This window comes from Dendrobium catenatum, unplaced genomic scaffold (assembly GCF_001605985.2).
Source record: "Dendrobium catenatum unplaced genomic scaffold, ASM160598v2 fragScaff_scaffold_864, whole genome shotgun sequence".
NCBI lineage: Eukaryota > Viridiplantae > Streptophyta > Magnoliopsida > Asparagales > Orchidaceae > Dendrobium > Dendrobium catenatum.
Genome location: NW_021319326.1, coordinates 480,319 through 504,026, shown reverse-complemented (window position 1 = coordinate 504,026; position 23,708 = coordinate 480,319). Strand labels below are relative to the sequence as shown.

General features: G+C 34.9%; 2 protein-coding genes across 2 annotated transcripts; both read right to left on the bottom strand.

The window, feature by feature from the left end:
* Positions 1-69: 69 nt before the first annotated feature.
* LOC110096343 (NDR1/HIN1-like protein 6) lies at positions 70-1,052 on the bottom strand. The gene has a single exon (XM_020822239.2). The coding sequence runs from the start codon at positions 993-995 to the stop codon at positions 243-245; it is 753 nt and encodes a 250-aa protein (XP_020677898.1). The 5' UTR covers positions 996-1,052; the 3' UTR covers positions 70-242.
* Positions 1,053-4,591: 3,539 nt separating this feature from the next.
* LOC110096342 (histidine--tRNA ligase, chloroplastic/mitochondrial) lies at positions 4,592-22,326 on the bottom strand. Its single transcript, XM_020822236.2, has 12 exons — positions 22,060-22,326; positions 21,830-21,981; positions 21,623-21,718; positions 19,103-19,191; positions 18,761-18,890; positions 14,490-14,582; positions 12,688-12,762; positions 9,726-9,843; positions 9,327-9,469; positions 5,855-5,983; positions 5,507-5,667; positions 4,592-4,853 (listed from the first exon to the last, which is right to left on the bottom strand). The coding sequence occupies exons 1-12, from the start codon at positions 22,226-22,228 to the stop codon at positions 4,706-4,708; spliced, it is 1,503 nt and encodes a 500-aa protein (XP_020677895.1). The 5' UTR covers positions 22,229-22,326; the 3' UTR covers positions 4,592-4,705.
* Between the last annotated feature and the right edge of the window lie 1,382 nt (positions 22,327-23,708).

The window sequence follows — 23,708 nt, the reverse complement described above, 5'->3', positions numbered from 1 at the left end:
CCAATTTTGCACTCCATAGACCAATTCAAGCTTCAAAGTTCATGTTGGTCAGAACATCACCATCAACTATCAATCAATAAGGAATTCTTTATTCAGCACAGTATATATAATCCTGTATAGAAATCGATACAAATAAAGCAAAAGTCCAATCCATCTTCCTAAGAATATCAAATTATCAACCTCCTCCTCTCAATAAACACGTTAAAACCAAAAACAAAACAAAAAAAAATCAAAAATAAAAATCAGAGCTTCAACCTGAACTTACAGTTACTGGTCTTAAGACTAATCAAATTACCAGCAGTCAAACTATTAACAACAAGATCACACCTCACCCTCGCCGTCACCTTCCACAATTTCAACCCTCCAAGCTTCAGCTTCACCGGCACATCCCCCTTGAACCTCAACGGAACACTCCCCGTTTGCTGCTGCTGCTGCAAAGCCGAGAAAAGCTGACTCCCCAATTGCGCCTGTCCATCGAGCACCGTAGTCACCGTCGTCTTGTTCCTGTGCCCCTGATAGAACACCGGAAAACTCCCCGTACACAAAGTCGTATCATCGTACAAAACGCTTAGATGGCTTCCATCCTCGTAATAGATCCCAATCTTCTTGTTAGGGTTGTTAGCGGTTACAGTAAGATCGAAGGTAGCCCGCGCGGCGAAGTTAGGATCGATGGAAAAAGCGGTGATGCGGAGGCGGTCAACGGAGTAGGAAGGTAATTTGGGCCGGAATATGAGGTAGAGGATGCCGGCGGCCGCGGCGATGGCGATGATGATGATGATGAGGGTGAGGAGAGAGCAACAGAGACAGCGGCAGAAGCAGTTGCCGCGTTTTTTGGGCGGGAGGCTATGTGACACGGGAATGGAGCGGCGGGGCGGTGGCGCCGCGGGGTTGAAGTTGTCGGAGCGGGTAGCGCCGGGGGGAACGAGGGGTGTGGTGGCTTTGGGGGCATTGGCGGCTTCGAGGTCGACGGGATGGATCTTCTGCTGCTCGGCCATGCTTAGATCCTTTAGGGTTTGTCGGTCTGTGCTTCTGAGAATGTTGAGAGATCGAGGGTGGAATATTAGGCTGTCCTAAGTCCTTTTCAGCGAGCTAAATAGGATAATATTTTTTAATTTTGTTTGGTGAGTGAATTCATATAAATTTTAAAATTATATTATATTATATTTAATTATATAAAATAATCTAAACTATATATATTAAAGTTTTTGAGGGATTTATGGCTTTTTTTTTTTTTTGAGGGATTTATGGCATGTGCATTAAAGAGGAATTAAAGTTTAGGATTTACATAAAGTTTAGGTGATTATCCCCTTACAGCCATATATTAAATTATGTAAAATGATGGGATATAAATTAATAGGAGGAATTACATAGAAGATTAAAGTTTATTATTATTAAATTTAATGCACAAATCATTTAATTTTAATATTAAGAAATATTAGAAGGTTTTATTTACTTACCGTCACGCGATTATGCGTTGAAGGTAAAGTATCGTTAGATACGTGTTGCATTGACGTTTACTTTCGTGGTGTCCTACGCGGTTCCTTTCGATAAACAAAGGCTTCAGGTTCTGACGACGAACTTTCGCAGTTCGTTTTGCTGTTCTTTCGTGACAAATGGTAGAAGAAAGAAGAAGGAAGCCACAGATGGGCGACACCTAGGCGAGAGCTGAGAGTGGGAGGTTGCTGTAGTTCGGCGAGCTAATAACAACCTTCGTCGTCGGCGGTCTTATACATTACAGCAGTTGAGCTGCTTGCTTGAATTAGTGGCAAAAGACAGTCAAAATCACTGAAATTTTGTGTTTAAAATCGCTGCAAAATACTATTTTGTAATGTTTAAACAGTTGCAGATGTTATCAAAGCTTTGTAAGTATTAGTGCTGTAACAAGTTTTACCTGATGATCAGCTCGGAAGAATAAGAAGACTAAGATCGTTGCTTAGTTTTACTTGTATTCACTGATTGAAAACTAAGAATGTTGGAATTGACGAGATGAGAGCAGTCTGGCGCATGAACTAAATTAGTTTGTAGAGCTTGGTTGGATGGGACCAAACTGGTTAGCCCAGTTTCCTTGATGCTGCTTGTATCTTCTCTTCTTTGGAAGAGAAATTATTCTGTGCAGAGACCGGATGTGAGAACCATTCAGATTTGCTACACTTTAACTGTCATTTTGTTGTGCTTTTACAAATACTCAACAAAAGAGCATCAAAAATGCATTCATAATTGCAATTTTGCTGCCTTTTGTTGAGTCATTGCAAAATCCCAGCTAAAGTGTAGCATATATCCTACTTGTTGCTCTCTGGAATATTCGCGGCGGTAGAGAAATATATAGTTTAATGTCTTAGCATTATACAAAGATCCAGCACACAAGCAGATAAGAGAGAGAGTATAGCGTTCATAAGAGATACCAAAGTTTTTATGTGGAACCCCTGAAAAAGGGGAAAAACCACGGCGCCTTGTCCAGTTTGAATGAATCCATTAGTATTTACAGTCCGATTACAAATAAGACGTTTATTAGGGAGAAGGCCTTGGCTTAATGTCACAAATGTACATCATATAGAGCGCATTACATGATTAAAGTTACAATAATCAACATAGACATGTTTGTTTGCTCGGTAAGACCATAGTTGATAGGATAAAGGTCGGAAAGACAGTAGTAGGCAGGTGACCGGAGACAGAAAGACCATTGTCCGGCAATATAGGTCAGAAGGACCGTATTATGCATGAGATCGAGGTCAGAAAGACCGTTGTAGTAAGGCGGTACTATGGTAGAACTCTAGGCGACAGAAGTCCGGGCCTCAGGTGATGGTCCGGCAGAAGGGCGGGCCTCAGATAGTGGTCCGGCGGAAATTCGGGCCTCAGGTGGTGATCCGACAGAAGCCCGGGCCTTAGGTGTAAGTCCGGCAAAATTTCGGACCTTAGGTGGTGTTCTGTCAGAAGTCCGGGCGTGAGGTGCTGGTCCGGCGGAAGTCGGGGAGTTTGGTGCTGGTACAGTAGAAGTTTGAGCCTCAAGTAGTGGTCCGATGGAAGTGGGGGCCTTAAGTGATGGTCCGGCAAAGCAACGACATCTGGCGGTGGTCCGGAGGAGATGAGGGCCTCAAGTGGTGGTCTAGCATAGCAACAAAGTCAGGCGGTGGTCTAACAGATGGTCGAGGAGGAGCGAGGAGGCAATAGCAATCTTCGATCTCTCTCTTGTTCTCTTGCTTGGAGCCTCCTTTTCAAGAGAAAAGATCGGTATATTTATAAATTTCTAGAGTGCTATGGTCCGTAAAAAGGTGAGATATCAAGGATAAATGGAGAGTGGTTGGATAGACAACCGATGTTAAATCCCTTGATCAAGGACCGTTTGATGGACATTTGAATGCCATACTAATGTCATAATTTGGTGATCTTGGGCTCGTTGGATTCAACTCATTGAGCCACTCAATTCGACTATAAGCATGTCATGTTTGGAAACCATTTGGGGGATCCAAATTGTGGTTCGAACCTTCTAACGGCACTTCAAACCCTTGATTTGGACCCATTTGGGCTCGCATTGAGTCGAACTTGGTGTCTTTGGGTTCGTTTTTCTGAGATGTTTAGTTCAATTGTAAGTTTGCTGAAATTGAAATTCGGATGGTCCTAATTTTAATTTTGGAAGTTTCCAGCTTAAATTTGCCTCGAGATTCATGCCCGATCAAGATAATTTTTTGATGATATATCATTACAAAGTGAATATTTGCAATCCTTTTACTGTCATTTTCAGCAAAAGGGCAGCAAAAATGCATTTATAAATGTATATTTGCTACCTTTTGTTAATTATTTGCAAAAGTGCAGTTTAAGGCAAGCTAAAAGGTAGCAAATCCGGACGGTTTTCGTCATCTGGTCTCCGCATAAAATAATTTTTCTCTTTGGTAACACAGACACTTAAAATTACAAGATAACCCCAATTCAAACAAAACCATATCAAAACGGTCCAGCAATCTGCTTTTCTAAAATCAGTCTTTAAATGCAACAGGCACTGCTAAAACTAGGCCTAAAAAAATCAGGACTGGACATTTTCTTAAAAGAAAATTATTCTTTTGTAACCCACGACCTCACACTGTATAAAGTAGGGTGATATCAACCTAATATTTGGAAAGAACTCAACATACCCTACTCGGCCTTCCAATCTTCCGTTGAGAAATTGAGCCAATGCAGTTGAGAGCGCTACATTCTAACTACTTGCACAGAAATAAACTGGAATTTAGTGAAGACTGCTTCCACAGCCTTCGTAAATGAACGCTAAAGAAACTATCTGAAGCAGAAACCCAAAAAAAAATGATATATTGATCATAGCAGTGGCGTAAACCTTGAACCAAAGCAGCTGATCATCTTGAATAGAAAAAGAAAGACAGAAGTTCAACGAAAGAGAAATATAAACCTCTCAAGAGAGAGAAGCATTAAAAGGAATTTTTGAGATAAAAAATACAGGGACAAAGGCTTCGTTTGGGACGGCTTTTTTATTGCTTTTTTAAGCAGCTTTTTAGTAAAAAAAAAATTTAAAATTTTTGTACTAGAAAGAAAACCGTCCCAAATGAAGCCAAAGTCTAAGCCATAATTTGATGAAGCCAATCAAGACGAGATGGAATAATTCCAATGAAAAAGTTAAATATCTTCATATCTCTTATTTCTAGCTAAATAATTTCAAAGAACTAGAACAGTCAGAAAGGAATAATACAATGACAACAAATTATGAAGGAGCTGTTAGCTCATCCATCTTAACTTCAAACTCATCTCTAGTTGCTAGAATCTTCACACGAACCAAACCTCTCTGCCACTCTGAATTGCCCACTAGGATAAGCCTCTCAGCATTGATTCTTTCAGCATGCTTGAAAACCCTGAATATATTACAGACAGTTAGCGCAGAAGTGCTGAACAAAAATCCTGCAATGAATTCCCCATATTAATTCAATGGGGAATATCTCAAAATAAAAAAAAATGATATTGTGTGATGCAGTCTGTATATAGATTGAAAATTGTGGTCGGATGCAAGAATAAATTGGTTTATGAGTTAATAGACTTAGGCTTCATTTGGGATAGCTTTTATACTGCATCTTAAAGCATCTTTTTAGTATAAAAATTTTAATTTCGTACTAAAAAGCTGCTTTAAAAAGTAATAAGAAAGTCAACCCAAACGAAACCTTAATGATGTAAATAAAATTAGTCTTGACATAAAAAATTCACAGATTATCTGCTTTTTCACAAGAAAATAAGTTTAAATTATGGAAGAGACTTATTATTGTACGACTCTATTTTCAAAGAAAAAGTGGTCAGCAAGAAACCTTTCTAACCATCATCAGAGAATTTTAACAAGTAGTCCCAAAAGGATTTTTATCCAATGTACTATAGTATTAAAAAGAAATTTTAGGATAAAGAAAAGTATTAGACAAATTAATGGAAATGAAGTTCAACCAGCTAACTTGCTCTGATAGTACTCAAAAATGCAAAACTGAACTCGAATAGGAGGGCGTGGAGAGGGTCTTAGATGCACCATTTAAGCCGTTTATCTTGTATAAGATCGACACTTCGCCCTGTCTGTCTAAGTGAAGAAACAATTTTTAAAGCAGGTCCTTCAAGCTCCTCATCCAGCAGAAAAACAATGTCATCTACTTGCCGATTAAGATCAGGTAGAAGACCCTTTTCCTTCAGCAACTGCCAAAACTCAAATGATGCTTGTAATGAGAAAAAAAAACAATTTAAAATCATCATATCTAAGCGAAAATAAAATGTCACTGGCGATTCTTCTCCAAGTGAATGTCAAGAAAATTATGGTGATTCAGCAAATTCATCAATCTAATAATCATTTCAACTTGAACCAGCGAAACTAAGGAGTTCTTACTTCAACGATAACAGCATCACCGAAACCAAATCCACATGCTGGAATGTCATCACTACCAAAGGTAGAAAACAAACGGTCATATCTTCCACCACCGCAAATAGCCCGTAGCTTTCCTTCCCTATCAAATGCCTGAGGATTGAAAACATCAAAATTTTTTCAAGGACAACAACATGTAATGAAAATAACAAGACAAGTATACAATCTTCCACATAAGCTGGAAAGTTCCCAGTAGCTTTAAAAATATCCAACGATGATTAAAATAAAATAAAAAAAACAAAGAAAAGGCCGCAAGGTATCTGATTAACAGAGGCCACCCACAGATGGAAATGCGGTCCAGATTCAAAGAAACATGCTATCATCATTTGGCAACATTCCTATAAGCTCATGAAATCTAGAAGCTCAACAATTTTGATACATTAACTCCAGGTTTGCAAGATTTCTGAACCACTACATTGTGGAGAAAAAAAATTCGCAGATGCACAATAGCTTGAACACAACTGTGCTCTATAAATCTTAAGTTGCAGATGCATACTAGCCTCCAAACTATCCAACTGCGAACGGTACAGCTGCCCTAACCTTTGAGTTGATTCAGATTTTCCACATATCTTAAATTTCTTTTTTGCTCGTACAGATTGCAAAATTGTCTAAATTTAATGATTAGAAAAATTCATGAAAAAAATTGAAGAGCCAAGGAACAAATTCATCAAATGATAGGAATAAATTTCTTCGGAAAAAGAGTAAGGAAGTAATCCATCTACAATCAAAATAAAAATTGTCAACTGACATGAAAATCAAATAAAAATTTCCAATCAAGAAAAGATAGATCTCAAGTTGACGAATTCACCTTATAAACTTGAAAATAAAATGCTTCCAAATTGAATAAACACTAGCCCGATTTATGGTAGACTTCGAATCAGCTCAAATTTAGTCAACTGAAAGTCTAATTATGAAATTGTTTCAGTAGGGTTAAATCAACTTTGGATGCCCAAGCTGGTTGGGGATCAATATTACACCTTGCATTATTGCATATACTTCTTTGTCATATAAGACTCACGTGAAAGTAAAAAAGAGAGCAACTGCTTAGCATTTGTAAGTAAGCAATAATGGCGAGGGAAGTGGTAATCACTATGAATCGGGCTCCTCAATGGACATCCACGCAATTATAATCACAATTCACCATAGATGCACCACTAGGACATGACAAGCTAGTGAGAAAGCAATGAGTATCTGCAACAGTAACAAAATAGATTCAATGCGGTAGAGAGAAAAGATTGAGAATATGCCTTGAAATCACACCAGCTGCAAAGTTAGCATGGTAAAGGTAAGCCAACAAAGGTGAAACTTAGGAGGTCGACACTCAACGATATGGTGAATCAGAAAACTGGCATGGAACAGCATTCTCCTTACAATTGGTGGGGTATTCTTGTCAAGGCTGAGCAATCAAGCAGTACTATTTGTTGGGTGAGAACAGCAAATAGATTGTTGCAATGATGCAATCTAAGAAATATATGGAGAGAAAGAAGGCCAAAATTATAGCATTCCCAATATCAATTGTGAGGCAGCAAAAGCAGTTTGCATCAACGGTTACTCCAATGGTCAAAAGCCAAATGTTTGTAGAGATGCGAGATGAGGGAGACAGTTTTTTTTTTTATTTCTGAGAAGAATAACAAATGAACTCTCGTCAAAAAATCAAGTATAAAGCACAAAACTCCAAGGAAAATGTAAATGCAACACAATGAATGTGGGCAAACCCTAAGGATCTCTACTGTCCATGCACAAAAGAAGCAAATCAACATACGTTAAAATCCATGTTGTTGAAAATAAAGGTAAACAGAGAAAATATAGTAATATTCAATAAAGATGTAGACCTATGTAAATTCTCTCTCTCTTATAACAGGATTAAAATTAACATGAACAAAAACTACAAATTGTCTAAGAAGTAAACCCAACTCAAGCTTGACTGAAATCTGTGTAATGGTGAGGAAAAAAGAGCAAGAGCAAAAAAAATTCCCAAAAAAGTAACTTTTTTTAAAAGATAGATGGTAGATCTGTACAAATCTCTGTTTGAATAACATCCACAGCACAAGAAGCCTTGTGCCTCCACATTAGCATCCATAAAGATTGATAGCAGATATAAAAAATATGTCTAAATAACATCCACCGTACAAGAAGCCTCACGCACGCACAAAAGCATCCATTACAGAGGTGAAAATGAGCTGAGGATATTTTAACTCGACTCGTTAATGAGTATGCAAGTTATGCTCATCAAGCCTCGAGCTTGAGCTCCCATATTAAATGAGTTCGAGTTTGATGAGACTTGACTCATAAGCTTGCAAAAGCTCATTCAATTAGGTAGATATTTAAGGGCACAAAAACTTGCTATTTTAGTAATTTATAATATTTAGGGGTAGACTTAGCATCTTTTATAAGTTATATGCATCTAAAAAAACTGCAAAAACTGATAGGATTGCATTTAATGCAATTAATGCATATACTGTTTACTTTCCCAAAAAAATTTGCACTTTATTATTATTTTTTAAAAAGGCTGTTGTTTCTTCTAAAGAGCATTCCTTCTCCGACGGCAGTTTCTTCTCCAAATAAAGAGATGTTGTATATCTTGATGCTGAGCTCATAAATACTTATCCCGGGCTCCCACTTGCCCATCATGCTTCTCAAGTGAGCTCCCACCAAGCTCAAGTTGAGCTCTCAAGCCTGGGAGTTAAAGGACGAGCCAAGTCGAGTACATTGCTAAACTTGAGCTCAAGCTCATGCTCGAGCCAATTTTTTAACCGATGAGCCAAGCTTGAGTTTGTTGTGACTCGAGCTCGACTCAACTCGTTTACACCCCTAAACCATTATCATCGCCATAACAAGCACTAAAAGCTACCATGGACTTTGTCCAAAAAAATTCTTAAATAATCTATCAAACAAAAAATAAAAACATGAAAAACCTTCCTAATAAGCACCAAAATATTAATAACAAATGATAAAAAATAGAGCATGTTGGCTAAGATGTTATTTTCATGGCGGTTCACCTCGTGAGTGAGTCACCAGCTACCTTCTGTACCCATTTTTCCTGTTGCTATAGCAAGCTCTTCAAACAATTGGGAATCCTTACAATATCCATTTCATCAGCTTCTTCCTCCTTTAGACCTTTAAACTGCCTTCCACTTTAGTGCTTTTTCTCCCATAACAAACTGAGTGAGTGAGAGAGAGAGATGTTCCTTTCCCACATTTCAAAATTCTAGCATATAAGATAATTCTACATAGATTGTTAAGTTTTAAAAGAGTGGGACTGTACTACCAGTGTCATGTGTACACACAACAAAAAACCCTTTCGTAAGAACCTGGCAAAAACGACCATAACTAATATCTTGCATCATATTACACATCAAAAAATAATCCTGTTGATGGACGGGCAATATCTCATTTATTCAAAACTTAGAATTGGAAAAGAAAGGCCAAAGAATACCTCAAAGACTATTCCAGTGTAATAGGCAAGTCCTCGCACAACAGATGCATCAAAGTTTATCCACTGAATATAGCCATAATGTTCAGCAAGTAAAAATAAACTCTTCAGATCAGTAACAGCTTCATCTTCCGATCCAAGAACCTCTAAGCATGAATAATGTGATATTATTAGAGCTTGCCATTTCATTATCTTTTATCCTAACAAGCAGAAAAGAGATAAAAGACCAATGTCACAAATTCATGTTATTTCTTGTTTTATTCCTTTTTTTTTTTTTTGCGGGGTTGAGAGTGCTGGAATGAAAAAAAAAATCATTAAAATATTTTTCCATGCACCTACCAAAAACTCAAATACATAACGTATCAATCAATACAGGCTCGTGGAGATAATAACAATACGAACCTTCAAGTTTTGACAATGATTTTAGAGACAAAACTTCAATTATTCCTTTAACAGCCTCAATGGAAACCCCTGCTGTCATCAGTTCATTCTCAATCACATCTCTAGAAACTTTTCCCATCTGCAGCTCATATAATAATGAAACAAGTCAATGTCTGCTATTGGTCTGTAGACCAAAGTAGTTTAAAAGTAAGGATGCCAATTCCTCTGAACGTAGCAACAGGAGCGGATACAAATAATAGAGAAGCTGCAAAAGTTCAAATGGATATCTCAAGTAACTTGCAAGTGGACAGCATTCACTTGGCTAGTTGGCTTTGAAGTTTATGAATTATTCTTTATTAATTTCACGAGTATAAACGTTAATTTTAAGATAGAAGCTTTAGAATTTATCTTAAGCATTCCATGCAGATGCTAGTGGTTTTCTATAACCCTACGTCTGCAGCTCATAATAATGAAAGAAGTCAGTGTCTGCTATTGGTCTGTAGAACAAAGTAGTTTAAAAGTTAGGATGCCAATTCCTCTGAACGTAGCAACAGGAGCGGATACAAATAATGGAGAAGCTGCAAAAGTTCAAATGGATATCTCAAGTAACTTGCAAGTGGACAGCATTCACTTGGCTAGTTGGCTTTGAAGTTTATGAATTATTCTTATTAATTTCATGAGTATAAACGTTAATTTTAAGATAGAAGCTTTATGAATTTATCTTAAGCATTCCATGCAGATGCTAGTGGTTTTCTATCACCATACGAATGAACTAAAACTGCACCTATTGATGAATAGTGCCTCATCACCAGGCTTTTTTTTCTCATGTACTTCAAAGAGTCTGAAGTTTAAAGGCAGGGTTTATGCCACAAAGCCATAGCTGATTAGTTATATTGTTTGGAAAAAAAAAAAAGTTTCCTTGTTGTAATAAAATAATTACAAGTCACAAATTTTGTTATTTACACTCTTTTTTAATCATAAGGTATAAACTTGTTTCCTCAAATGAGATATACTACAACAACTACATTAAGCTTTTATCCCACTATGTGGGGTCGGCTACATGAATCATTGTTCTTCATTATGTCCTGTTAAGAGTCAAATTCTCGTTTAAATATAACAAAGAAAGGTCATTTCTAATATTTTCTAATAAAGTCCTTTTAGATCTAACTCTATCTTTCTTAACATAAATCAAATCTAATACATCTACTTTCTTAACCGGGTCATCGGAAGGCGGTCATTTTATGTGACCAAACCATCTAAGGTGGTTGTCTCTTATGTTCCACTGGGGCTACTCCAACCTTTTCACGTATATGCTTATTTCATATCCTGTCTCTAAGAGCGAACCCACTCATCCACCTGAGCATCCTAATCTCTGTAACACTTAAACATAATAGTATGCTTCTCTTTTAATGGCTAACATTCTGCACCATAAAGCATTGCAAGTCTCACTACCATCTTATAAAGTTTTCCCTTAAGTTTGAGGGCACTTTTCTATCACACAACAAACTCGATACATTCCTCCACTTCAACCATCCAACTTGAATTCTACTAATAATATCCCCATCTATTTCATCATCATTCTAAACAATATACCCAAGATATCTAAAATGTGAACTCTTATTAATGATTTAATCGCCCAAAGTTTGAACCTCCCACTAGATCTATTATTACTAAAATTGCACTCCATATATTAACTTTTAGATCTACTCAAATGAAAGCCTTTAGAATCTAAAGTTGACCTCCATAATTCAAGTTTACCTTCAACTCTATTATTATCAATAAGAAGAATATCATCAGCAAAAAGCATACACCAAGGTACAACCTCTTGCAAATGTCTAGTGAGAAAATCCATGACTAAAGCAAAAAAATATGGGCTTAAGGCAGATCCTTGATGTAATCCGAGTGAAATAGGAAAATACTACGTCAAACCACCTTGTGTTTGAACACAATTAGATGAGATATACTGAAGGTTGAAATTACTCCAGAAAGGATAAGAGAACATATCTCAAGTATGAAATGCATAGCCGTTATATTCCTCCACCTCTCACTAAAGAAATCCAAAAAGATCAACTAGAGACCTCTTCTTCATTGTAGAAAAGGATGACAGGTTGTAGCAAGCTGCAGTATGCTAAACTTAGAAACAACCAAGTGAAGGTAATCAAGCAGTTGCAAATGAGGAAGGAGAAAAATGACCAAGAAATAACAGCTCTGCAAGTAACCCGTTATAAGGGCAATTTTGCTCACAGAATAAGTGCATTGTCCAGTGGTCTGACATTGGACAACTCAAGACAGGATTTGATGGCTCTGAGCTAATTGTATTATTCAAATCAGGATAGAAATCTTTAGTTAAAAGAAAAGGACAAGAGATCTTTACATTGAACATCATGGAACTATAAACACAAACACTAATACAGGGTTTCCTTAAATTGAATAATGCAATAAACCATCTACCTTAATGCAAGCCAAACCACATCTTGCCATTGTTCATAAAAGAAAATTCATCACATCTAAAGGATTTCCAGCAAATAAGTTAAATTTGTCATGGTATGCCTTGAGATTAAGGTGCGGAAACAATTTTTTGTCACTGCTGATGCCACGCCAATCAAAAATGGATGACATGCAGATTCAGTGATAACCCGGGAATATCAAGCTTTATCTACTCTGTTTTTATCTCTTACTTTAATGCATCATTCCCTTCTCATTCTTTCTTAGAAAGGCTGCCACATGATTTCAAATAAAGAAATATCAAAGTAGTAAAATAAAGATTGCAATAAGAGCGAAAAATGGTAGTGCTGAGAAATTAATGAAATGCAATAATGCATTAAGAAAAGTGGAATAAAAATATGGACGGCAATCAAGTTCGGACAAGGCCTGATATTGAAATGACACCTCGGATTGCCCCAGATAGAACACATATATATAACCTCTAACAGCAAGATGTAAAAGCAAAAGTTCTTAGTTTTATTATTTGAAGGAAGACAACCTTATCAACAATAACACAAACTTCTGCAAACAAATGTTCTGGTATAGAATGCAGTTGCAGCACTGCCTGAAGAACCTGTTAAAAAGAATAGTAATGAGATTGCGAAATAGATTTAGAATTTTAGATGTGTGGCTATTGCAGTGCCTTGATCAAAGTGCAGCAAATCAATGAAATGAAGAATAGTGATGCAGCATATTTTGGTATCACGCCATTGTCTACTAACTTACATTTGTCAGAAAACAAGGAGAAAATTATAAAAACAAAAAATCTGTACAGAAAAATTCAAATTTATGTAAGTAATAATCCCACTAGGAGGAAACTTAAATCCCTTAAAAAACTTTAAATATCCAAAATTCATGTGAAGACAAATGTCTGTGTTAAATCTCAGCCTTCCATTGCAAGACTAATCCCACGACCATGAACAGTGATCCGTGGAAAGCCCGCCTGAATCATATTGAATACCATCCATAATTGGACATATGATGTAGAAAGGATTTTATTTCAGCAATTATTTTGTAGTTATTTGTTTCTTCATTAGACCTTATATAAATCTATAAATAGGGAGTATATTGTATAATAAAGTAAGCTTTTCCTCTCCAATTCTTTGAGTTTAACAGTGAATATCCCGAACAGAAGAACGACTAAAAACCGTTTTCATTCGCATACAATGAAATTAATTCATTCAGTATCATTTTGACCCATAAATATTGGCGACATGAATAGGCAATTTATTCTGGAGCATTAAAGCACCTCCAAAGGTTGAGGAAACAAAGCTCTTATAAAAGAAATTAAAGATTGATGAAAGCCATCGTGCGGACAATAATGAAAAAACCTCAAAAAAGATAATAAAGATGAGAGAATAGATAAAACTAAATATAAAAGATTAGGAATGTAGTAAAAGCCCGCACTTGAAGATGAAAAAAAAAACTTGATGCAGATGGCCATGAAAACAATTGAAAAGAAAATAAAAATGAGAAAATGGATAAAACTAACTAGAAAAGATTAGAGTGGCAAAGCCTTGCGCTTTAACAACAAGATTATCTCTCATATGGGGGAAATTATTCTGTGCGGTCACTGGGCCGTCTGGAGGTGAATCAGGATATGCCACGTCACCCAATACACAACGGTACATAGCACCGGTACACAGCAAAAAAATGATGTGGCGTATCCTGATTCACTTTCGGACGCCATCTGGTGACCGCACATAATAATTTCCCCTCATATAGGGGTTTTATGTCTTACACAACCTCAAGGAACAAAATCCCAACATGAACATAAGGGTCATCATACCAAACATATGAATTTTAGTTGTCATCAATTACTTGACATATCTTAAGAAAATTTTATTTATAGATGAAAGATATAACAAACTACTAATCAACTTAATGAAATAAGCTAAAATAACCCCAACAAAAAATAAAAATTCTAACTTTTTTGTCCACATCAATTCCCCAGCCTACAAATCACCCTATTCCGACAAGTGGAAGTGGCATTAGATTCAGAAGATTCAACTCTAGGCACTACGACTTGTCAGCTAGGGTGATCTAATGGAATGTGCTACTTCCACCCAGCGAAAAGACAACATGGTCTGCAGGTAACTACAACAATCTTATATGGAAGTGGATATGCAAAGTACAAATGTTATAGCAACCTTTGGCAAAATAGAAAATCCATCTTACGTGGAACTAGAAATGCTCAAGTTCAATTGTGTAAGAATTAAATAGGAGCGCCTAGTGTCTAACAAACAATAGCTGGAATGGAAGCAACTTTTTTTCAGGCTCAATGAATATGTACATACAAACCTTTCGGCTAGAAATTCTAATCCCAACATCAGAGTATGTGATCCCAAGTCGTCCAAATAGAAGGACAATAGCATGAATAAGTTCAGCCTCTGCCTGTACCAATAGTTAGTTAAGTCTACAACAACAATAAAAAATCAAAAAACATACATAAAACACATCAAAATGACATTTTTCGGGCCAAACTATACTCTTAAGGTATATTATAAAATTAGATATTGATAGCAGTAAAAAGCATATTAAGTGAGATTCAAAACTCGTCTTTTGACAATATAAAATAGTTAACAAGAAAAGGTGATTTCTATTATCCAGGAAAACACTAAATTATCTAAATTAAAGACCCAGAGCCCTCGCACTAACTCCCACAGAAAGTAAATGTGATGTTCACCACACGCCTCAACCTTTTGACAGGCAGAATGTTTTCATAGAGACTTTTTAATTTTTATGAAGAAGAATGTAGAAAAGATTGAGATTTATTACCAGATGCATAAAAATGTTGAGAAAAAAATTGCTAAAAGCTTAGGGCATAGACTTGATATGTAAAGGCATAATTCAAAATATTAAAAATCTACATTATTATTTAGATTTCCAAGATCCAGAACAAGCCTCATCATCTAATAGACTTGTTTTTCTAACAGCACAAACTTCAATGCAAAAATAAGTCCAAAAGATGTTTTGTAATGCATTCCACGATATCTTTACAAGAAGTTCACCATAGGTAGTTTCTTCCTCTTTTTAAGGTGTTACTTCATGCTATTGTGGAGGAAGGTGTAATCATAGTTTTGAAAATCGGACCGGACCGGCCGGTTCGACTGGTTCAACCGTGAACCAGTCATATGCCGGTCCAGTCTTCCTTAAAAACCGGCTCAGCATCAAACAAGTGTGAACAGGTTTGAACCACCAGTTTAATCGGCCAACCATTGAACTGGTCCCGGTTTTTAAGAATCGACTGGTTCAATTGATCTCTTACTTAAATAAGTAAATAATTTATTTTATATAAATATTTAATTAAAAATTAATTTAAATATAATGAGGGATTCTGACTTTAGGCAGTCAAGTAATTAATGAGAGTACACGTTTTGGATATCTTGGTTCTATTGTTCAAGGTGATGGTGAAATAGATGGGGATATTATTAGTAGAATTCAAGTTGGATGGTTGAAGAAGAGGAATGCATCGGGCTTGTTGTGTGATAGAAATGTCCCTCTCAAACTTAAGGGAAAATTCTATAAGATGGCAGTGAGACTTGCAATGCTTTACAGTGCATAATGTTGGTCATTAAAAGAGAAGCATAATATTAAGTTAAGTGTTGCAAAGATGAGGATGCTCAGATGGATGAGTGGCTTTATTCTTAGAGACAGGATATGAAATGAGCATATACATGAAAAGGTTGGAGTTGCTCCAGTGGAAGACAAGATTAGAGAGAGTCGCCTTAGATGGTTTGGTCACATAAAACGGCGGCCTTCAGACGACCAGGTTAAGAAAGTAGATTTATTAGATTTTACTAAAAAATGTAGAGGTGGACCTAAAAAGACCTGGTTAGAAAATATTAGAAATGACCTTTCTTTATTAGATTTAGAAGAGAATTTGGCTCTTAAAAGTACACAATGGAATTCATGTAGCCTACCCCACATAGTGGGATAAAGGCTTGTTGTTGTTGTACTAATTTAAATATAACATATTTAAATTTAACAATAAGCCTAAATTTTTATAATAATTATTTACAATCTAAGCAAAACACAACATGTCCACATGGTCCCACCACCTCATATAGGCTCTTAAAACATAATAACAAGAAAAGCTATTATGAATAAAATAAAACAAAACTCCCATCTAGGAGTAAATAACTTAGTTAAAACTTGAAATTTCTACTTCAAAACACATACATAATATATTTTTAAACATATTTTTTTAATATGAGAATAATATTTATTTTGTTGATTAATTATATTAAATTGTTTATCTGTTTTATTTTTATTTAAAATATACATCATTAAAAATTAATTTTTATCCATTTATTAAATATAAATAATATAACATGAATGATTTATAGAATTAAAAATATAACATAAATTTAATATATAATTTAAGTTTGTAAAATTTAACTAAATATAAAACATAAATTAATAAAAATTTATAATAATTTACATTAAATTTAACATAAATTAGTAATCATTTATATTAAATGTATAAGTTTGAATATAAACTTAATTTCTTTTTAGCCACAAATTTATATCATTATATAATTATTCTATCATTATTATATTCTTTATTTTTTATTTAAATAATTCTAATATTTATTACATCATCCGATTCAACCCTAGTCAAACCATTGAAACTTTCATTATTTCAGTTCGACGTCCGGTCTAATTTTCACAACCTTAGGTGTAATAATATAAAATGGAATGAAAAAAATTCATATGCAATCTTATAAATTAGTAAAAAAAATATGTTAATGTTATGCCACAAATTGGATTTTTTAGGCCAAATCCATTTGTTTATGATAACAATCATAACATAGTAATATCTTATGAGGGTTGGTCTGCAGTTAAAACTCAAAGGATATATTTAAATGATTCACTACTATGAAGCACTGACAGGTACACAAGGACATGAATACAACATGACACAAACACGTTCATAATTAAAAATATAGGACACGAGTTGCCGAGTTGGACATTGTATTATAGTTTTTATATCATAAAAATAGTATATAAAATTTGAATAAGCAAAATATTAAGAATATTTTATAAATAATAAGCAATTTAACTAGGATTTGTGCTTAAAATGATTAAGATTAAGATGTTAAGAATCACACGTCGATGTTGTGTTAAGTATCTAGAGGGGAGACAACAATGCTCTAGATAGTTGGTCATCGTAGTAGTGTAATGGTCATTGGGAATTGATGTCAAAAACAACATCGTTCGTCGATCTGTAGATGATGTCATTCGTTGTTGTTAAGATAATGTTGGACAAGATGTTGAAAATGACATGAAGATATGATTGTGAGTGTAGAAATTGCTGGCATTGAGCATCAATGTCTACATGATATCAAACTTTTATGTTAAGATGGTTTTGAAATATTGATGTTGTAAGGACATTGGAAGTCGATATTGAGATGATATCGAGCGTTGTTATGAAACTTCAGCCGCAACCTACTAGAGCGAAATGAAAAGTGATATATTCAAGGAATGGAGTATTGAGTGTGTGAAATTAATTTGGGGTTTTGGATAAAAAATAAAAAATTTCGTTTTTATTTTTTACTAAATAAAAATTTTAGATGCAATAAATTATATTTAAAATTTTTCACAAAATAATTTAGACACTGGTGTCAAACACGTGTTTTAATTTATTTTTAATCAGACACGTCTCCGACGTGTTTGACACATGTGAGAGATGTGTTGTGTACAATACATGTCGAATGCTGCATACTTCTTTAAAGAGAAATATCAGTGTATCATAGTTTCACTGGTAATTTCAACACTAAAAACCTCTGAAAAAATAAGAAAATCTTGTGACAATTATCATGCACCTACCATTTAGGTTAAGTTACCATTATCAATGCTTTAAAGGGTTGAGATATACAGCAAGTCGTTTCACTTGACATTAAATGAAGCATGAGTCCCGAAACATGCATGAAAATAAACTAAAATAAATTTCAATCAATAACCATTACATTCATATTCAAAGCTTGAAGTCCAATTGACACAAACATATAAAATTAAACCAAATAGATGTCAAAATAAAACAAGACAACCCATATACTCCCCCGATTCTGCTTTCCTCAAGCTCCTCATCCTCCAAATCTCCTTATAGTATTGAAGTCTGGTGTAGGTACTAGTTGAGGTATTCCAAATTAAAAATCGGGAACAACATGCACCTCATTTAAGTGATTATTATAATCTTCTAATACACTCACAGATTATTTATACATGCTTTAAATTTATTAGTTTGAGCAAAGATTAAGGTAAATTAATGTTTTCCTTTAAAATTCGTACTTAAAAAATCGAAACGTTATTCGTAACAGAATAGAATTTAATTATTTGGTAATTTTAAATTGATTTTAGGGCCTTTGCCTCGCCAACATGGCACAAGGGACATTCCCCATAGGTCAGCTGCTCCCCCAATTATCTCAAGGCATATTTGCTTTGACTTGCCTTGAGATTAGTCCATAAAAAGAGCCAAAAATGATTTTTAAAACATTGGCCATTATTGACAAGTTGTCAGAAACTAATATACAAGAAATAATGACAAGCAACAGCTCCTCAAATCATACCCTGACTTTAGAGAGGCCAATTATATCCATATTCCATTGATAGTGCTCCCTTCGCCTTCCTCTTGTCATGCGCTCATACCTCCAGCATTGTCCAATGGTGAACCACTTCAAAGGAAGAGAGACAGATTTTCTATACATGAAAAAATATGATGCATCAAATTCTGCCCAAGTGATTTATAGACTTTTCAAACCTGCAGAAATTAAGAAAATAGTAAAATAGGCATACATATTTCTTCAAAAATTGAAACTGAAGGAAACTGCTTATAGATGAAGATATATAATAATTAATAATTTTTTATTATGCTGAAAAACATTGCAGAAGAGGAACAAGAATATGCATACCCCTGCTTGATCACAAGACGTGCTAATGAAGGAGTGATTTCGGGCCTCAAAACAACACGACGACCACCTTTATCTTCAAAGTTGTACAACTGACAATAAGAAAAAAAATCATTCACTAAGATTTCTACCCAAGCCTACAATAAAAACTTCTCTCTCTAAATGGAAAAAAGGCAAGCAAAACCATCAATCTTGGGCATGCTATCATTTGGCTTTATTAAGTAGTATTCTCTGCATTTGTGATACCAGAATATAACCATGCATGATTATTAAACTAGGACCTTCCTCGTGAAAAACAGTTAAATCCTATTTCTTAACAATTATTTAACTTCAATGCACCACAGCAAATGGGTCAACAAGTAGCAAATAAGTGATTGTGCCGTATGATTTAGGCAAAAAATCAATCATGCGAACATTGTTTCAACATGAGGCCCGCCTCAGTGCAATTCTAGTGAAAAATGTTGCAAGCCTTGGGCCTCGACCCTACTCGACAGGATGAGGCAGGGGGCAGAACAATTTGTTATGACGACGACTCAAATAAAGATGATACGTCTTGGAGATAAAACGGCAAAAAAACAATGGAAAACTACAGAAATACTTATATCAATGGTTGATTTTGGATTATAACTTCAATACGAAAAATAATATACATGCGATCTACAATTCGAGAGGTAGATTGTTCTCCCAAACAATCTAGACGCCGCAAGAAAGCCCTTACAAAAAGAAAACTACAGCAACTCTCGAATAAAATTCTCCATACAATACATAACATAAACCTTACTACTTATAGAAAACAATAAAAAACAAAATACTAAAAAAATCCCTCCCCAATCTAGCCTAAATCCATAACAAAACAACCCTTCAGTTATGACAGTGCGAATAATTTTTAAGTTGTTGTCAACTATTTCAGCTTTCTTTAAGAATTATAATGAATGAGTTGGGAACTGAAAAAAAAAAAAAAGGAATTTGAAATTGAACTTAATATTATATGATACTTTTATGGGATTCCTATATTTTATATTGTTTGCTCTTACGTAATTTATCACTTGCCACTTTACGTCTTTTGTAATTTTTTGTTTCATATATAAGTCAATTTGTTACTTCATTATTCAATAGAAAATTAATATTTCATCCTTTAACATATTATTTAGGTATTCTATAAAAAATCATTTTTAACATTTATGTTCACCTTACGCAATTTTTGGATTTTAAGGTTTACACCTTGAGGCTAACACCTCGCCTCATGAACGAAAAATACCTCAATAACCAATTACATAATTTTAAACCTTGCATGAAAATACACACAGGACAATGTACTTCATATGGAGATAAGTTTCAAAGAAAATAGCAAGTATAAAAAGTAAGTTGATGATTTCAACATAAATGAGAATGTTAGGAAACATTTATGAAAAAACTAAAGGGAGATTAAATGTGAGGAAACTGCATTAAAGTAAGTTTGAGAATAAAACTTAGTGGGGTAAAAGGAAATGAGTGGAACAAAAGCTAGCTTGACTAGATGTTGTCCAAAAATAATCAACTAAAATTATCTCTAAATGTAGATCAATGGGAATAAATGAAATGAAAAAATTTTCACAAAGCCAACCTTAGATGGTTGGAGGAAGATTAATAAGCAATGGGATGATGATGAAATTTAAGATGCAGATATAGATATGGCATGAGATATTGACAATTTATTTTGCTAATGAGGTTGACACTTCGAAGAAGAAAGGTCAAAACAAATTATATCCTTCTATCATAACCTTCTTCATGGAACATCAGACTCATGCTAACTTCAAGCAATGAAAATATGAACCATGAATGATATTTTCCCAAATCAAATTTTAGCGTAGAAATAAACCACAGTAGTTCAAAATGAAAGATTGATGTTGTAGTTGTTCATTAACAAGTTGCAATCGAATCAAAATACTACAATATTCCATCCATAAGTATGCCCCATTTTCTCAGCATTTCAATATTAGCTCTTCCAAAACAAAATTATTTTAAGACAAATATCAATTCACACCAAGCAGGCTACGTACAACTCTCTTACCATTCATAAAAAACTATAACCAATTTTACTTTTCCTTATGTTCATCCAGTCCCATTTGATCTTGATATTAGTAAATCTAGCAACAAGTAGGCCAAGGAACAAGCCATTCACAACATGAGAAAGTCCAAATATCCCATGCCATAAGCTAAACTCAGAAAGGCATGGGGATTGCTATTTGTACCAAAGCCTAGTCCAATTACAAATGTAAGACATGTGCCTACAAAAGCTAATCCATGCATCCCAATTGGGTTAAAACACATGGCTTAGGAATAACAATAGCAAAGAGGCCTTTATTAATAATGTTCAATTACTCCTATGCTCTTCATTTTACATAGAATACCATATAATGTACAGTAAATCATATTATTAATAGCAAATCTTTACAAATGAGTCGCAATATCTTTTATTTCTGAAATATGACTCCAACACTTCTCTTCTTATCAACTAACAAAAAAATGTAAAGCAAAATGAACCTGCTGGGTGATCTCCTCCCCGCCTTTTCTAATAAAAAGTGCTTCCGACTCGAGGACGGGAAAGTCCACCTCCTCGAACGACAGCAGCCTAGATACCTTACATAGCAAACAAAGATGAATCCAAAACCAAAAAAACACGAAAATGGAGCATAAGCACAAACACCTTAAAAATGCTATTTTCTCAATTCAAAAAGCCCAATCTTCTACCTCTCTAAAGTTGTTGAAAAGCCAATTCCGCAGCCGCATATCCTCCGGGGGAAAGTCCCTTGTTCCTCTGGGCGGGTTGACGTCTACCAGGGACCTCTCCGATGCCACAGACACCGAAGTATCATCATCTGTACTAGGCGGTCGAGCATTATCTGAAGTACGTCAACTTAGAATGAAAGCAGTTAGGTTTAGTAAAAGCAGGGAGGATTGGGTCGAAAGAAAAATCTCACCTTTGGTTGCGGTGGAGTCCACGGAGGCGGCAACGGGAGAGGAGAGCGGACGAAAGAACAAGCGCCGGTGTGCCCGTAGTAGGGGGAGAGCGCGAGGAAGGGAAGCGGGGGGTTTAAGAGAGAGGTAGCAGCGTGGGATGATGTGCTCGATAGAAGAAGCAATGGACATGGCGTCCTCGAAACGATGAGAGCTCGAGAAGTGTGGTGATGGCGAATAGGGCAAAAATGATCTTCGACGAGCAATTGCGCGCTCACGGTGACGATAAATTAGTTTGGTAGTAAATTTTAATACACTTTATAAAAATAGAAAAAATATATATATTTGGGTCAGGAAATAAGGATTATTCTTTTGGTTATTAATATTATATTTATTTTAAAACAAATAAAATAAGTTTGAAATATTTCTAATTAATTTTTATACTTGAATTCTACCAAAAAAAATTCCGCCAAAAGTACGACATATATTCTAGTTCTCATTTAAATTTTTTTTTTTACAAAATAAATTTTATTAAGAAATAGGAGTAACATCTAAAAACATTTTCCAAGTATTTTAAATTCGCCCAATTTGGCTAATTTAGAAAACATGTTATTTAGGAGCAAATGATGTCAAATTCATAAAATGGTCTTATTTTCGAGCATTATGAAACCTCTGATATTGTACAATCAATTTTGTGACAACTCGACGCTGACTCAATCCTAATCATTTATCATGTTTCTGTAATTGTCTAATGTCATTATTTCATTCTTAGGACTGTTTGGGTTCTTCGCACATACCAGCATCATTCCAAACATGACAAACTATAGATCACTTTCAGATCAAAATCATGTTTGTGGTTAACTCGAACCTGACATGTTTATAAAATAGTTCAACCTAAACTCAAATTTTTTGGGTAGAGTATGGGCCAAATTGGCAGGTGGGGACATTTTTTTACGCTCCTAACTTCTGCCATTATCACAGTCGTCACCACAATTCTGCCAATCACGTCTTGTGTCATATACTTCTAATAACAAATAATTTTAAAATAATATATTAATACAAAAAATTAATTCACATTACTGTTATTCAAACAATAAAAAGTGATATTCTATATTTATTTTAAAACCAATCGAATAATAAATATTATTTTAGATGATTGAATTTATTTTAATATGCATTTTAAATATAGCTTAACTATAAATATTTACAACTAAACAGCCCCTAAACAACTATTGATTAAGGAGGGTGCATTCATTTCTAGCGAGGCAAGATTGCTAATTACTTGTATGTTAATTTATTATTTCATTTTACGATTATTTCTAAACAGTTGCAGGATGTCGATTATTCAGCCTCACAATTAGTGAGAGAAAACTTAAAAAAAAAAATGATTGGTCATAGTAGCTCCCTACAGTCGAGCCCCATAGTTAAGTTCAATGGTTGGTGCATATGTTGACATTTATTTTCTTATGCATTTATCGTGATTGGTTAGGTAATTCCATGTAGTCGTGCCCAATTGTTACTAACTGTGTAGCTTTTATCAGCGGTTTTAACCGTCGCTATAGAAGTCGCAAAAAAAAAAACTCTTAAGAGAGCTGCAACATCTCATTCGTTTTGTGAGCCTCCCTGGCCTTTTCCTCCTCTCCTTCAACCTTTCTCCCTTTGATCAATCCAG